At 53.0% G+C, this 16,132-nt stretch overlaps 1 protein-coding gene across 6 annotated transcripts in view; it reads left to right on the forward strand.

Moving 5' to 3' along the window:
- CHRDL2 (chordin-like 2) overlaps positions 1–15,278 on the forward strand; it is a 34,449-nt gene extending 19,171 nt beyond the window's left edge. For 2 of the 6 annotated variants that reach the window (XM_011942036.1, XM_011942040.1), the window contains 8 exons: positions 1,109–1,251; positions 3,378–3,471; positions 5,234–5,289; positions 7,037–7,205; positions 8,181–8,375; positions 8,712–8,885; positions 14,416–14,508; positions 15,117–15,278. In XM_011942036.1, coding sequence (XP_011797426.1) covers positions 1,109–1,251; positions 3,378–3,471; positions 5,234–5,289; positions 7,037–7,205; positions 8,181–8,375; positions 8,712–8,885; positions 14,416–14,508; positions 15,117–15,196 — 1,004 coding nt within the window. In that variant the 3' untranslated portion in view covers positions 15,197–15,278. Of the gene's footprint in view, positions 1–1,108; positions 1,252–3,377; positions 3,472–5,233; positions 5,290–7,036; positions 7,206–8,180; positions 8,376–8,711; positions 8,886–10,058; positions 10,114–10,197; positions 10,782–14,415; positions 14,509–15,116 lie in introns of those variants that run through there. The other 4 variants (XM_011942035.1, XM_011942038.1, XM_011942037.1 and 1 more) reach the window with 4 other exon arrangements.
- The last annotated feature ends 854 nt before the right edge of the window (positions 15,279–16,132 follow it).

Below are 16,132 nucleotides of genomic sequence, written 5' to 3' on the forward strand. Positions count from 1 at the left end.
GAGGTGGGTAGATCACAAGGTCAAGAGATTGAGACTATCTTGGCCAACATGGTGAAACCCCATCTCTACTAAAAATACAAAAAAATTAGCTGGGTGTGGTGGCGGGAGACTGTAGTCCCAGCTACTTGGGAGGCTAAGACAGGAGAATTGCTTGAACCTGGGAGGCAGAGATTACAGTGAGCCAAGATCATGCCACTGCACTCCAGCCTGGTGACAGAGAGAGACCCTGTCTCAAAGAAAGAAAGAAAAAAAGAAAAAAGAATTAAAAATCATGTTTTTTTTGTAGAGATAGAGTCTCACCATGTTGCCCAGGCCAGTTTCGAACTCCTAGAGTCAAGTGATCCTCTCACCTCGGCCTCCCAAAGTGCTAGGATTACAGGTGTGAGCCACCACACCCCTACTTTTTGAGTTTCAGTTTCTTGATGGCAAGGGCTGAATCTTACTCATTGCTCCATTCCCAATGCCTAGCATGGTGCCTGGAACAGAGGAGGGCTTAGTAAAGGAGTCTTGAATGAATGAGTGTGTTCTCTCGGGACCAGAGGCTTACCCCTCCACCTGGCAGGATAAGGATGGACTGATGGGCAGGTGATGGGGAGGGGGACTCTGGGGGCCAGTGAATGACAGGAATTTACACAAGCACAGGGACAATCATCCCAGCTGGCGCCACTAGAATGTAACCCTGTGAGGGCAGGGACTCTTTTGCTCACTGCTGTATCCCCAGCACCTAGAACAGTGCCTGGCACTGAGAAGTGCTCCACGAGCCCTCATGGAGCTTGTGGAGCCCCACTAACTTGGCACCACTGAGCGGAAAATGAGGCTGCTGGCTTTACCTTCTTGCTCTTACTGGGGCTGGCTCAGACACTGAGGGGGCTAGAGGGCCGTGGTAGGGGTCATGGGAGGGAGGGACACAGTCAGATGTAGGTATCAGAGGGACCTCTTAGCTGATATGGGGAATGGCTGGCAAGGCCCAGGCCAGAGCTTGGTTTAAATTTCAAGCTGGGGTCAAATGCAAAGTCTTCAGAAAAGTGGCCTCGTTAATTTCAGCAAAGGTTTTTAGATTCACATGAAACCTCATTTTAATCTTCCTCCTGCCCCTCCCCAACTGCAGAACCTCACACTCCTTCTGGGCTCCGGGCCCCACCAAAGTCCTGCCAGCACAATGGGACCATGTACCAGCACGGAGAGATCTTCAGTGCCCGTGAGCTGTTCCCCTCCCGCCTGCCCAACCAGTGTGTCCTCTGCAGCTGCACCGTAAGAACTCCTGCCTTCCCTTCAGCACAGGCCAGCGCTCTGGGCCTGCAGAGAACACAGTAGCCTGGACTGCAGACTGGGGGATTGTCCCTCCTGGCCAAAGCAAAACGAATGGGCTCAGGGGAAAGGGAACATCTGGGGTTTGGAATGTCCCGTCCCTAGCTGGGTCAGGTGACCATTCTGTGAGCTTCCACACCTTCCTGAGCCTTCTGTTTCCCCCAGTAGATGCTGCATTCCTTGAGGGGAGGAAACATATGTGTTTCATTTCTTGATCCTCTGCTGTCAGTCCAGGGCCTAAAGCACAGAAGACATCTGTAATGATTGTTGAATGAAAGAATGAATATGCAAATGATCAGTTATCAGTCCTGGGGGACAGAGACAGGGCCAGATTATCTGTAGTAAATGGAAATTAATATGAAGCTACTTAAACTCCTCCTGCCTGTTAGAGCTGGACCTCAGGGCAGGCAGGGCTGACTCGCAGTGTTATCATGGGACAGAGACTGAAGCTACCCAGGGCCTCCTCTAGAAAGTCTTCAGCCTCCTCCTTGTAAGGGAACTGTGGTCTAGGCATGGCCTTCCTATAGGTTTGCAGGTGACTTTCAGCATGTCATTTTTAACCCTTGGCTTGGCAACTCATCCATGAATTGGCAGGAGAAGCCCCTGTCCTCCCGATTTCCTTACTACCTGAATACCACACTCAGGCCTCTGAGTGCGTAAGGGAGTCTGACCAAATGATCATTAATGTTCTCTCCAGACGAGGTATCAGAAACCTGTGTTTGAGCTCCAGCACTGTCCCAGTTCTCCGTGTGACCTCGAACAAGTCACTTCTTTTGGGTCTGCCTCCCCATCTTTTCAGTGACAGGGTCCCATCAGTCTGAGTCTCTGAATCTTCAAGTTTCTGTGCTGCAGAGCAAACAGCCTGCAAATAATGAGGAGTGATTACTTATAAATCACCCTAGTAAGCGATTACCTTTTGCAGGGTGTGAGCCTTTTGCAATGGTCTATTGTGTCACCAGGTTCATAGAAATGCCTGGTTTATAGACAGTATCCGAATGATCCTAGGGGAAGGATATCACTATTTCTGTTTTTCAGATGAGGAAACTGGGGTTCAGAACAGTTAAGTGATTTGCCTGAGATCACACAGCTAGTAAGTGACAGAACCAGAATTCAGACCCAAGGCCACCTGGCTCCAAAGCCAATGTTCCTTTCCCTGTGCCTCCCCTGAAAGGATGAGGCCTGGATGAGGAGGGGCTGTGGCAGGAGACAGAAATGCTGGGTGGTGGGTGGTGGGTGGTGACAGCATTCCCAGGATTCCTCTGTTCATTCTCCCTGGGTACTTGGGCCTTCCCTTCTTTCTTCTCATCCCTGATTATATGAGACTGGCGTGACTTCTGGCCTCGCCCGAGGGACCAGAACACTCACTCCTCAGACCCTCTGGAAAGGGAACAGGGAAAGGTCTCAAGGCAACAGCACTTCCCCCCAGGCACGTTGTGCCTTGTGCTTTTCACAACCATTCCCTCGCTGGATCTTCACACCCCAGATGGGTGTGACCCCACTTGACAGAGGAGGGAGCTCAGGCCTGGAGGAAAGAAATGACCACCAAAGGTCACCTGGCCCCAGACCCCCAGAAGACCCCTTCCCCTGTGGTCTTGCCTTTCAAGGCTGGATCCCAAAGCTGGAGACCAAGGGCTTTCAGTAAAGAGCAAGATGAGCCCAGGTATCACCTACCCGTCCCCTCCCATGACGTTGATTTCAGTGGGAAAAGCTTGAGGACTGGGCCCCAACTGTCCTTCTAACTTGAGATGGCTCAGGCGCCGCTCCAGCTCCTCATCTGTAGGATAGGGAGATTCCCGCCTCACCAGGTGGCACCTAGGGACAAACTGGCTGTGAGTGAGTCAGAAGCTGAAGGCTGGATGTTACCTGCAGGGCCTGGAAGTGGGGCTGGGAGGGCATGGGGGACCCCTCCTCTGAGCTGGCTGGGCCTTGCCCAGGAGATGCTGCTGCTTCCCCTTCCCACCAGAGGAGAGACCTCAAGACCATTCGCTCCCAGGGAAGCGGGTGTCCCTAGTCCCCAAGGCTAGCCCTCGTCAGAGCTCATTTCCCAGCTGGTTTGCTCTATCTCTCAGGAGGGCCAGATCTACTGCGGCCTCACGACCTGCCCCGAACCAGGCTGCCCCGCACCCCTCCCACTGCCAGACTCCTGCTGCCAAGCCTGCAAAGGTGAGTCTGTCCTTCCATCTGGCAGCGCTCACCCACCCCTCCACTCCATGGGCCTAGCCATAGACTGTTAGAGCCATGAGGAACTGCAGGGGACACCCAGCATGTAGCAGACGGCTCTTTCCTCCAGGGTGGTAGCTTAGTATGCACCCCCTAGAAAGCAGAGCCTGGCAGAAGCTGATGTGCTACTTATTTTTATTGCAGTCTTTGGGGGAGGAAAGAGGGAAAGGCGGAGTGAAGCAGGTAAGGAGAGAGAAGCAATGCAGGAATATGTCCAGGGGCTGGCCTTTGCTTGCTAACCAAGCAGAAGTGACCTATTGCTCTAAGTAGTCTCTGCTTCTCAGAAAAGTCTGGGGTGGTAGAGGAAGCAGTAAGAATATGTCCACCAGCCACCAACTATCTCTCCACTGAGCCCAAAGACTCATCCATGCGTGGGACTTCCTTGCTGTGCATGCATGGGTGGGTGCTAAGTAGCCCTGGGAGCAGAGGCAGGAGTGGGCTGGGGTAAGGAGTGGGGGCAGGGGATGTGGACCGGAGCTGCGGACTTGAGGGAGGGACACTGTGGGGCTGAGCCTGAGGGAAGTGTTGGGGAGCCTGTGCAGGGGGGCTGCTGCTGCGGTGCCTGCCATGGGGGCACAAAGTCCCTGCAATCAGATGAGCTGAGAGGACCATAAGTGGCACGTGAGAGGGGTCTAGTACAGGTAAGGACTACATCTCATCCTGCCTTCCTCACGGCAGAGCTGATCACAGTATTGGGCTCACCAGGGATCAGAACATGTCTTCCATACAGAACCCAGGTAGAACTTCTTACAAAACAGGGAGGCAACACATCAGCTAGTGAAGGGCGGGCTAGGCTTGAGCAGAATGAAGTGGTTGGACTGTTCCCTGCACGCTGGGGTGGTCAAGGAAAGCCTCCTGGAGGAGGTGGCACTCAGGTAGGGGAGTGCTCCACAGTGGATGCGTCCCCAGATGTTGGCGTTTTGGAAGGAGCACTGGACTAGGGATCAGGTGACTCCAGTTTAGTCCTGGTTCTTCCAACTAACTCCACAAATTGCTTCCCTTCTCTGGGCCTCAGTTGTGCCCTGTGATTTCTAACACAGTCTAATTCTAATGTTCTGGGTCTTTGAAGCGAGAATGACTGGTGGGAACCAGACTGTGGAGTGAGGCAAGGGCTAAGGAGAGAGGTCCACTCGGGTTTAGGAAGCTGCAGGGCTCCAAACGGCTTTATGTGCTGGTTTCCCAGGGGAATAGGGACTGGCAGCGTCCTCAGGCTGGAGGGACCAAGGGGCTGGAGTGTGGGGTCCTGGGAGTGTAAACCAAGGCCTGGTGACTTCAAGTGTGGCTGTCCAGGAAACTGCATCTATGCAGGCTGCAGGGATGGGACTCTGGGCCTTTGGGCCATCCATGGTAAATACTGAAGGGTATGGCCCAGTGTCCCAGAGAGGTGAGTTTCAGTAAGGACCAAACGAGATGCTCTGTTTCAAGGAGTTCGGTCCTAATGGTGACCAGGAGGTCAGTACAGGGAAACTGAGGCAGCAACCCAGTTGTAGGGGGCTTCATCATCCCAACCAGGATGAAGAGAGGCTGTAATGGGAAGTGGAAGAAGCCCCCACTGGGGCAAAGGAGCTGGCTAGTGGGCTGGGGCTGCAGATATGACAACAGGCCTTGGGAATGGGCGGAGCCTATAGGCGGAGGCCTCAGGGCTCTATCTAGCCAGCAAAGCTGGGAAGCCTGAGGCTGACCCAGCTTCCCTTTGAGTTTTCAGATGAGGCAAGTGAGCAATCGGCTGAAGAGGACAGTGTGCAGTCGCTCCGCGGGATGGTGAGTGCACAGCCTTACTGATGGGGTGCGGGTCAGGGGGCGGGGATCCAGGGCCTAAATCTCATGACTCTGGGGCAGGCAATACCAGTTATTGTCTTCATTTCTTGTTTGTCCCCTGGGTCAGCTACGTGAACCCCCACTATGTTCTAGCCCCTCTCTTTAGCCTCCCATCGTGGGTCCCATCATGGTTGATGGGCAAGGAGTGCCCTGAGGGAACAGGTCACCACGCAGGGCAGCAGCAGGCCCCAAACTTCCTCATTTTCCTCTAGAGAAACACCTTGACACTGTTCCATTTACAGCCTGTGTCTCCCCTTAGTTCAGGCACCTTCCTCCCAGGGAATGGCCTCTAACTTGGGCCAGCCTTCCCCACCCAGTTCCTGAGGTACTGGTTCTTTAGAGCCTGCTTGTCTGTACCCACCTGTATCTTGGCCCCTCTGAAGCTTGGTCTAGGTTAAGATGGGCTTAGCTAGCCAGTTGTCTCTGGTCTGAGAGGAAGGAGATAGAGAATGGGCTCACACATTGATTCAAGTCCCTGATGGGTCCTCTCTGCTATGTCTGCCACATGAACAACTCCACCTGCTCTTTCAGCCTGGGTCTCCTGGTCTTTGGGAGACTAGAGGCTGCCTCCCCTTCCCAGAGATTCCCCAGGAGCCTGAGCTCATAACCGCACCCTTCTCCTCTGCCAGCTCATCCTGCTGCCCTCCCTACCTAGGCTAGGCCTTCTCAGGTAGGGACCTGAGACATGAGAACTGGGGGTACTACAGGACCTGAGCCACCATTCCCTCCGCTTTCCTTCCTGTCCTCTTCCTAGGAGGCAGTGTGTAAGTGAAACCCACCCAGGTTGAGTTCCAGGCTCTGATCAGCTATTTACTGATGGGTTGGGTGACTGGAGCAAGCATTAGGAGACTGAGCTGTTTGATTCCTTCTTGCCTTTATTCCACTCAACACACATCTCCCGGGAGTATCCTATGTGCCTGAGCCCGTGCTGGGGCCTGGGACAGTTTCTACTCCGGGAGCTCTTGCGAGCTCAGGCTCTGGGCCATCAGAGAACTGATGCAGGGACTGTACCAGGCAGGAATGGGCTCTAGAAGGAATGTGTGTGGCTCCAGGTCAGCCAGGGAGATAATAGGCTCTGGTCCCTGTCCCAAGCCCACTTGCTCCTCTCCTGTGGCCGGGAGCTGCCCATTCCCTAAACTGAGCTGTCCTCATCACACCCCTGTTGCTGTCACTGACAGCCCTCTCAAGACCTGGTCTGGAGGGACAGGGTCTGGGGGTTTTGGATCCCAGGGGTTCAGGAAAGGGGTCCTAGGCTTCAGAGACCCTTTGTCTGGGTCTGGATGGGGCCTGCTCTTGGTCTTCACACCCCATGGGATTCTGGGGCCTGATGCAGTCTTCAGAGAGCCATCCTCTTGTCCAGCCACCAACTAAATCTCTACAAAGGAGAACTGCCTGCCGTGCATCCTCACTGCATGCTCACCTTCTGTTTCTCAAATCAAGGCCCAAGAAAGGCTTTGTGGAGGCCACATTTCCAAATCACTATCCTCTGAGAGCTTTCAAAGATTGAACTGTCTGAAGACATCTTAGACCTCATCCAGATCTTTCTATCTCTGGCCTCTGCCCTCTCTTCTCTGGGAAGTCATGCTGGGGTCTCCCCGCAGCCTCTTGCTGCAGCCTATCTTGCTGTTCCTGCCCCAGATGGGGCCCGCTATGCTCAGTCAGTGACCTTCATCCTTCCTGCTATTTGCAGAGACATCCTCAGGATCCGTGTTCCAGTGATGCTGGGAGAAAGAGAGGCCCGGGCACCCCAGCCCCCACTGGCCTCAGTGCCCCTCTGAGCTTCATCCCTCGCCACTTCCGACCCAAGGGGGCAGGCAGCACGACCATCAAGATTGTCCTGAAGGAGAAACATAAGAAAGGTGGGGACTGAACCCTCCTCCAATCTGTGAGGCAGGGAAGGAGGGCCCTGACTGCTCCCACCTCCCACCCCCAACCCCCTGTACCCCCCACTCAGCAGTTCCCCAATTCCAACTTGGCCATGAGCTTGTAGACTCGGAGAATGCCAACACTGAATGAAGGTGCTTTTAAAGATCATCAGGTTCAAGCCCCCATTTGACAGATGACACTGAAGTTCAGAGTACTGAGTTAGAGACAACTAGTCCTGGAACAGTACAAGATTTTTTTTTAGCATCTACCGCATCTTTGCTGGGAAGAGGGGCAGACAGAACAGATAGATGGGAAATGAAAAATGGTCTCTGCCCTTGAGGGGCTCATAGACTAGTTGGGGAGGCAGACAAGTAAATAAATGACTTTAATATAAGGAAGTGTGCTGAGGGACAGTTTTTGACAAAGGAAGGAGGGAGCAGAGTGAGGTTGCAGGAGGACAGTGGGGATGAAGTAAAGAAGGTGGCCAAATGGGCAGCCATGGCCACAGAAGGGGAGAAGAGTCCTCCCTGCAGAGTGCCCCGATTGCTGGAGAAGGAAGAGCTGTGGCGCTACTGAGTCCTGGCCCTGCCTCGTTCAGATGGGACACTGAGGCAGAGGGGGGAAGGGACCTGCCAGAGCTCACATGACCAGGTGGTGACAAAAGTTGATCTCAGTTCTACCACAAGATCAGCACTCTCCTTGCTCCCGCAGAAGTGCCCTGAAGGGCCAGGGAGGACTCTCCATCTTCAGCAAGTTCCTTCTGGGCCCATCTCAGCTCTGAGTGCTACAGTGGGCAGTGTCAGGGAGAGGGGACAGGTTTTATACCCTGGCCTATGCTTTGCAGGCAGTGTGGCTAGGCTGGACTGGTAAAGTGAGGACTCCCCAAGGGCCTACCCCACCTGCTGCTGGACCAGAGGCCCTGGCCAGGTCTGAGGTCCTGATCCTCCTCCTCTCTCACCCTCATTCAGCCTGCGTGCATGGCGGGAAGACGTACTCCCACGGGGAGGTGTGGCACCCGGCCTTTCGTGCCTTCGGCCCCCTGCCCTGCATCCTATGCACCTGTGAGGATGGCCGCCAGGACTGCCAGCGTGTGACCTGTCCCACCGAGTACCCCTGTCGTCACCCCGAGAAAGTGGCTGGGAAATGCTGCAAGATTTGCCCAGGTACACAGGCGAGAGTGAACCCTGGGTGCCGGCCAGAGTGAACCCTGGGTCTCTCTCCCCAAGGCCACAGACACTTGGAACATCTCAGACATGGAAGGGCATGCATCAGAGCCACAGGATGCAGGACATGTCAGACACACAGAAGTGGAAAATGTCAGATGAAAATATCAAATGGATAGAACCATGTGGTGTCAGGATAATAGATTCAGAGGTTGTTAACATAGAATCAAATAATGTTCCAGATTCCATGAAGTCACAACATTTTAGAATGTTAGAGCTTTGAAGAGGTACAGCCACTGTTTATTGAACAACTTCATGAGCTTCTTGTCTCTCCAGAGGACAAGGCGGACCCTGGCCACAGTGAGATCAGTTCTACCAGGTGTCCCAAGGCACCAGGCCGGGTTCTCGTTCACACGTCGGTATCCCCAAGCCCAGACAACCTGCGTCGCTTTGCCCTGGAACACGAGGCCTCAGACCTGGTGGAGATCTACCTCTGGAAGCTGGTAAAAGGTGAGTGAGTGCCCACTCCCAGTGGTGTGTACCTCTGGCCAGTCCCCCTTCCCGTGCCCCAGACCCCACAGGGGACTTAGGGACATTTTGCTGATCAGGTGCCTCTGGCTGCCCCACCAGGTTTAAGAGCTCCTGATTCCAAGATGCAGGGAGATAGTGAGCCTGACTGATTCTCTACAGTTCTGATAAGCTCCTCCTGCTGATGCCAAGGCTTGATAGTGCTCCCTCTCCTGGGAGGAAGGCGCTGTTGCACCTTGTGAGGAGCCAGGCAGGGTGATGCCTGCTCTGGAGAAATAGATAGATGTCTAATGGCCGGATTTTAGCACTGGGGGTGGGGGTGTGGGGGCGGTCTTCTCAGGCAGGAGGGCCCTCACAGCATCCTCAAAGTAGGAGGGCCTGGAGGCTGGCTGTGTTCAGTCTTTTTAAAGTGGTGGATCTTATCACTCCCAGGTAAGTGGACATCAGAATCATAGTTCTCATTCGGTGAGAAACCCACCCTCTTCAACAGTCTGTTGCTATCACCAACTTAAGGTCAAGAGGAGTTTTCTCTACTTTTTTTTTTTTTTTTTTTTTTGAGACAGGGTCTCAGTCACCCAGGCTGGAATGCAGTGGCATGATCTTGGCTTACTGCAACCTTATCCTCCTGGGCTCAAGCGCTCCTCCCATCTCAGCCTCCTGAGTAGCTGGGGTCACCATGCCCAGCTAATTTTTGTATTTTTTTTTTTTTTTTTTGTAGAGATGGGGTTTTGCCATGTTGCCCAGGCTGGTCTTGAACTCCTGGACTCAAGTGATCCTCCAGCATCAGCCTCCCAAAGTGCTGGGATTACAGGCGTGAGCCACCACACCCAGCGGGTTTTCATTGATGAAGAAATTGTTGAAAGTTCAGTTTTGTGGCCTTTCTTGTGAAACATAAGTCCTCTGGGTAGAGTGAACTGTTAAGCCATGATCCAAACTAAACTCTTTTAAGTGTGAATTATCTCTAAAGTTCCTTTCCTCTACTGATGGTTTTGGCTGGCGGGGTGGGGGTGGAAGAGGGAATGATAAGAAAAATGACAATGATAATAATAACCAATGTGTGTAGCACTTTGGAGTTTACAAAGTGCTTTCACATTCACTATCTCATTTGATCCTCAACGATCCTGAGAGTTAGGTATTATTATCCCCATTTTACAGATGAGGAAACTGAGGCTCAGAGAGGTGAAGTACCTGGCCCAAGGCCACACAGCCAGTAAGTGGAGGACGGGAGCTAGAGCCCATGTCTTGTGGCGTCAGATGCGGCTCTTTCCCTGCTCTACTCTGCCCCCTGTCGTAGGAGGAATGGACGAAGAAAGTGGAGCTGTTCAGCCTGGAGAAGAGAAGACTCAGGGGGACAGGACTGCTGGCTTCGTGGCTCTGAAGGGCTGTCCCAGGCAGAGGGAGCAGCCGTGTTCTGAGTGACCACAAGGGTCAAACAACAAGCAGGGGCTTTGGGTTCGAATCCCAGCTCTGCCAGTTTGAATCCAGACTGTGCTATACCTTAGCTGTGTGGCCTTGGGCAGTCACGTGATCTCTCTGGGCCTCAGGTTTCTCTTCTGTAAAGTAGGGAAAAGGGTTTTTGGAGGATTAAATGACATGACATCAGTGCAGCCCCTGACATACAGCAGGCACTAAAAATGTTAGTCTTCTCATTCCACCACATTGGGTTGGTGAGAAATGCAGAGTGGCAGCTTTCAGCTCCAAGAGAGGAAGAACTTTCTCATGCTTAAAGGCTTCTGCCAGTGGAAGGGAGGGAGCGAGCTCCACTTACGAGAAGCATGCAAGCAGGGCTGGTGGGGATTCTGTCTGCAGCTGGGGAGTTAGATTCAGTAACCCTTAAAATTTTTTGAGCCTTAAGATTCCATCAGTCCTGGCTGGGCCCAGTGGCTCACACCTGTAATCTCAGCACTTTGGGAGGCCAAGATGGGTGGATCACTTGAGCCCAGGAGTTTGGCCAACATGGTGAAACCCCATCTCTACTAAAAATACAAAAATTAGCCGGGTGTGGTGGGTGCCTGTAATCCCAGCTACTTGGGAGGCTGAGGCAGGAGAATCACTTGAGCCCAGGAGGAGGTTGCAGTGAACTAAGATCATGCCACCGCACTCCAGCCTGGGTGACAGAGACTCCATCTCAAAAAATATATATAATAAAAAGATTCCATCAGTCCCTGGGCAGGTTTTGGCCACATATTTACTCTGGGCCTCTCTCCCTCTGCTGCCCGCAACTAAGTGCCACGACATGGAGTATAATAGGCCCCAGCCTCTGTCTTTAGGAGGTCATGGCTTAGTGACCTGGGTGCAGTGGAGCTTACTGGGAGCTGAGCTGGTCACGGAAGGCTTCGTGGAGAATGGGCCTCAGTGATATAAAGAGCCAATGAACAGATAGTGTACCTAAAAATTAAAATAAATAAGTAAATAAAGAGGCAAGAAGGGTACACTGCATCCAGGATGACAGCGAAAGCCTCAAACACTGGTTCCGGAGCTCATGCCCATATGCCCTGTGCTCTGTGACTGGTGTGTAGCAGGCACTATATATAATGTATCTCATTTAATCCTCTTAAGAAACCTAAGGGACATGTATTAATGCTCCCATTTTGCAGGTAAGAAAACTGAGTCTGAGAGGTCAAATGACTTACACAAAGTCACGCAGTTTAAGCAGTAAAGCAAAGATTCAAATCCAGATCTGACTGTCCCCGGTGCCACCTCCATAGAAGTGACTTTGTGCTTTTAGGGAGGATGGCCAAGGTGTGCCAGGATGGCACAGTGGGGACATAGCTCATAGCCAATCTCATTGCCACTGGCCCAGCAGAAAAGGAAAAACAACTTCACAATGCCAGGCCCTGCCATCCTGTCACTAGCAAACCGCACCCCATCTCCTCACCCTGTGGGTTGCCTAAATGCCCCATCAGCCTCCCTGTTCCCTCCCTGTCCCAGACCGTGGGAGTTAAAACAAACACTCCCCAGGGCTGATTGTCAGTGGGAACCACTCACTGTTTCCCCAATCCAAGGAACAGAAACAAAGTGAGCAGGCAGATGCTAGGTGAGGCCACACCACGAGGGGCCAGCCCCAGAATCTAACCAAATAGTTGGCTTAGGGTTAAGGGCCTTTTAGATTTTAAAGTTTCACAGTAGAAAGGATGTCAAGGGTCTCAATTCCAAGCTCTGCCTAGGAAGGAAGCCCCCCTGCAGCCTCCTGATGGCCTGATGATGTCTGGTGCCTGACTGTACATACCCCCACTCCCACACCAGATATGTGACTCACTTCCAACACTGTGAATTGCTCAGCCCAAAGGGCATCTGACTTCACACTGAGCTGAGCCTATCCTGTGTCCCTGGACTCACCCATTGGTCCCTGCTCCGCATTGAGGATCCACAAAGCCCACCTGCCCTCAGACCTGCCACAGCCCTTCAAAGGGCAAGAGGCACAACGATGACCCTCAGGCTAGCTCTTGATTCCAGGCCAGAGACCCAGTCCTTTCAATTATGTTTTACAGACCACAGTGTGGGAACCTGCCCTCATCCCTGCCACCTTCTCTCCAATTTTTCTATAACTTGGGAGCATGCAGTGGCAGGCCTGTGCCACAGGACCCAGCCCCATCTCATCTCTCCCCATCTCATCTCATGCTTGTTGCCTGCCACTATGATATAGTCCCTGGGCCTTTGGAGTTTCTTCCGTATCCTGGTCCTTGGCATCTGGGCTGGGTGGTCCATGGACAGTGCTGGACATTTCCTGATTCCTGGAACTCAGTCCCAGGATCAGGGTTTTCTGTTCCCCTTGGCAGGAATCCCATGCTGATTCCCATAAAGCAAGGTCAGTTCTTGGTCTTCTTAAAGGCGATGTTGGCCTAGCAGAGGCCTTGCTGGTTGCATCTGTTCTTTCTGGCCAGAGACCTTGGTGGGTAACAGCTGGTGCAGCCTCACAGCCCATGTGCTCAGGGCCTCAGAGCCATGTGTGGTGCCAGTGGCCAGCTCCCCATGAGATGCAAACATCAGGGGATCCAGCTAATACCTCATTCCCCCTTGAGGCCTGGCCAAGACTGGGTGTGTGGTGTGTGTGTGTGTGTGTGTGTGTGTGTGTGTGTACTTGTTCATCTGTCCAACCATCCATCCATCCATCCATCCATCCATCCATCCATCCATCCATCCAGGGATTCATTCATTCTACATGCCTAATGTGGGCCAGGCTCAAGAGACCCAGAGAGGAGAGCCCTCTGGGAGTCCCCAGTCTGGTAGAGGAAGCAGGAGTGGACACAGTGAGAGCACATTAGAAACAGGCACAATCACAGATGGAAGCCAGGTGCTGTGGGTGCCCCAAGGAGGAATTGCCTTGGGTGGATTAGGGAAGACTTCCCAGGTAAGGCTTGTAGCATAGGTAGGAGTTCATTTGGTGCCAATAGTAGAAGTAGTGACCAGGTGCAGTGGCTCACGCCTGTAATCCCAGGTTGTGCTTTGGGAGGCCAAGGCAGGTGGATCATTTGAGGTCAGAGTTCGAGACCAGCCTGGCTAAAATGTGAAAACCCAGTCTCTACTAAAAATACAGACACACGCACACGCGCACACACACACACACACACACACACACAGTTAGCCAGGCATGGTGGCGGGCACCTGTAATCCAAGCTACTCAGGAGGCTGAGGCAGGAGGATCGCTTGAACCCAGGAGGCAGAGGTTGCAGTGAGCCGAGATCACACCATTGTACTCCAGCCCGGGCAACGAGAGCAAAAACTCTGTCTAAAAAAAAAAAAAAAAAAAGAAGTAGAAATAGAAGGCAACAGTAGAAGGTATTCCGGGAGAGGGAATGGCATTTGAAAAGGCTTGCCTCCTCAGGGGACGTCAAGTATTCGGTTAGGGCCAGGGCACAGGCAAGCCACTGTTACTCTGCCACTTGCTCGTTCTTTGGCATCTGAATAAGCACACCTATTGATTTTTATCATCTGTTCTATGCCCTGAGAAAAGTGCGACCAGTCCACATGAGCCAGCCAACCTTCCTTCCTCCCTTCCTGCCCTCCTTTCCTTTTTCCTTCCTTCTCTTTCCTTTCTTCCTTCTCTCCTTCCTGCCTTCTGCCTCCTTCCCTCCCTGCACTGGGGACAGATGGGTGTTGTGAGAGCAGGATGGTGCAGGTGACAGGAGCAGGGTCGACAGAGAGAACAGATGGAAGAACACAGGCTTCACCGTGGAGGCGACAGGACGTCAGGGAATGGGAATGACAGGGTGATGTATACATGTTCTAATGACCACAGCTAGGACTGCAGATTAGAGGGGGAGTGAAAGGGGTTAGGACTCTAGTGTAGTGACCCAGACAAGACAACAGGAGCCTGAGTGAGGACAGTGGCAGCGAGGTAGGAGAATGGATTCAAAATATTGAGGAAATGTCATCAGCAGGATTTTGTGTCTGATCAGAATAGGGGTGGGGGAGGGAATGACTGGGTCCGTTCTGTGCTAAGTCACCCTGTTTCACTTTTCACTGACTAAGTTTTTGCCTTTCCTGCTCACGTCCTTGTCTCTGCCCTCAGGGATCTTCCACTTGACTCAGATCAAGAAAGTCAGGAAGCAAGACTTCCAGAAAGAGGCACAGCACTTCCGGCTGCTCGCTGGCCCCCACGAAGGTAGGAGCTTGCTGAGGAATGGGGCCTGGGGAAGAAGACAAGGACATAGGCCGGAGCCTCTAGGGGAGTTCCCAGGCTGCTGGTGCTGGGAGGAGGGGCTGTCAGCCACAGACGTCAGTTCCCAGCACAGGAATCCAGTGGGTGTCTGCGCCAGAGATTTCCCAACTCCAGAGCGGGAAGGTGAAGCAGAGCTGGCTGGATTTGGTCTTGGGGGTGGAGAGAGACAGGGCTGTGGAGTGGGGAGGTCTGAGCCCCCAAACCTGCGTGCTGCCCACTCCCTCTCTACTGGAACATTTCCCACTTTCCTTCTATATTTTACTCTTAGGAAGATGGACCCAGGTGGGGCTTCGGGTCGGGTCGGGGAGGTCACAGAAGGGAGTATTACCAACAGGTGTCAGGAAACCAGCTCTGTCCCCCAAGATTGTTTGAAAGCTGAGTCATGTGCCCCCGCTGTGTGATGGGACACTCACCTCCAGGCTCCCTGTGGGCTCCAAACCCTGGCCCTTGCACTTCCTCCTGGCCCAAGGCTTTTCCAACCCCCAGCCCCTGCCTCTGTTGTGCACGTGCAGACATACGCACCTTTCTCTTTTCTGCCCTCCTCCATGCAGGCCACTGGAACGTCTTCCTAGCCCAGACCCCGGAGCTAAAGGTCACGGCCAGTCCAGACAAAGTGACCAAGACATTATAACAAAGACCTAAACAGTTGCAGATATGAGTTTTATAATTGTTGCTATTATATATTAATAAATAAGAAGTTGCATTACCCTCAACCCTGCCTTCTGGGTTCATATCCAGTCTCCTGCATGCTCTCCCAGCAACTCCACAATGCAGGCCTGGTTATCCCCATTTTACAGGGATGGAAACCGAGATCCAGAAGGGATAGAGAATGGTCCCGGTCCTCACAGTGAGTTGTCACCGGAGCCAGGGCTAGCTTCCCAGCCTCCTCACCCAGGTCCCCCAGCTGCAGCGCCTCCTGCTTTTCTGGGCAGCCCCCCTCCCACAGCTCTTTGACACTGAGCCTCAGAAAGAGGAATGACTCTAATTAGCCAGGGGAGGGCGCTAATTGAGCCTTAAAGCACTTTCCCAGCAAATATTCCTGGGATCCTCACTACTCTCTTCACACCCTACAACAAGGAAACCCAGTTAGGGAGGAGCAGCGGGCAGTCATTTGCCCGAAGCTGCAGAGCTGCTTAGTAGCAGATCTGGAGTTGGAAGCCAGATCTCTCGCTCCAGGCTAGCACTCCCTCCCCAGTTCCACAGTGTGGCCAGTGTCACAAGCCCAGATAGCCTCACCTCAGAGGATTTCCAAGACTGGGCGGTCAGATTGCCAACTGGCACCATGCTCTGAGAAGGCCCAACAGTTACTATTAAAGATACCATCAGGGCCAGGCGTGGTGGCTCATGCCTACAATCCCAGCACTTTGGGAGGCCGAGGGCGGGTGGATCAACTGAGGCCAGGAGTTTGAGAACAGCCTAGCCAACATGGTGAAACCCCATTTCTACTAAAAATACAAAAATTAGCCAGGCATGGTAGTGCACGCCTGTAATCCCAGCTACTTGGGAAGTTGAGGCACGAGGATTGCTTGAACCCAGGAGGCAGAGGTTGCAGTGAGCTGAGATCATG

Source organism: Colobus angolensis, unplaced genomic scaffold (assembly GCF_000951035.1).
Source record: "Colobus angolensis palliatus isolate OR3802 unplaced genomic scaffold, Cang.pa_1.0 Scaffold205, whole genome shotgun sequence".
In the NCBI taxonomy this organism is placed as follows: Eukaryota; Metazoa; Chordata; class Mammalia; order Primates; family Cercopithecidae; genus Colobus; species Colobus angolensis.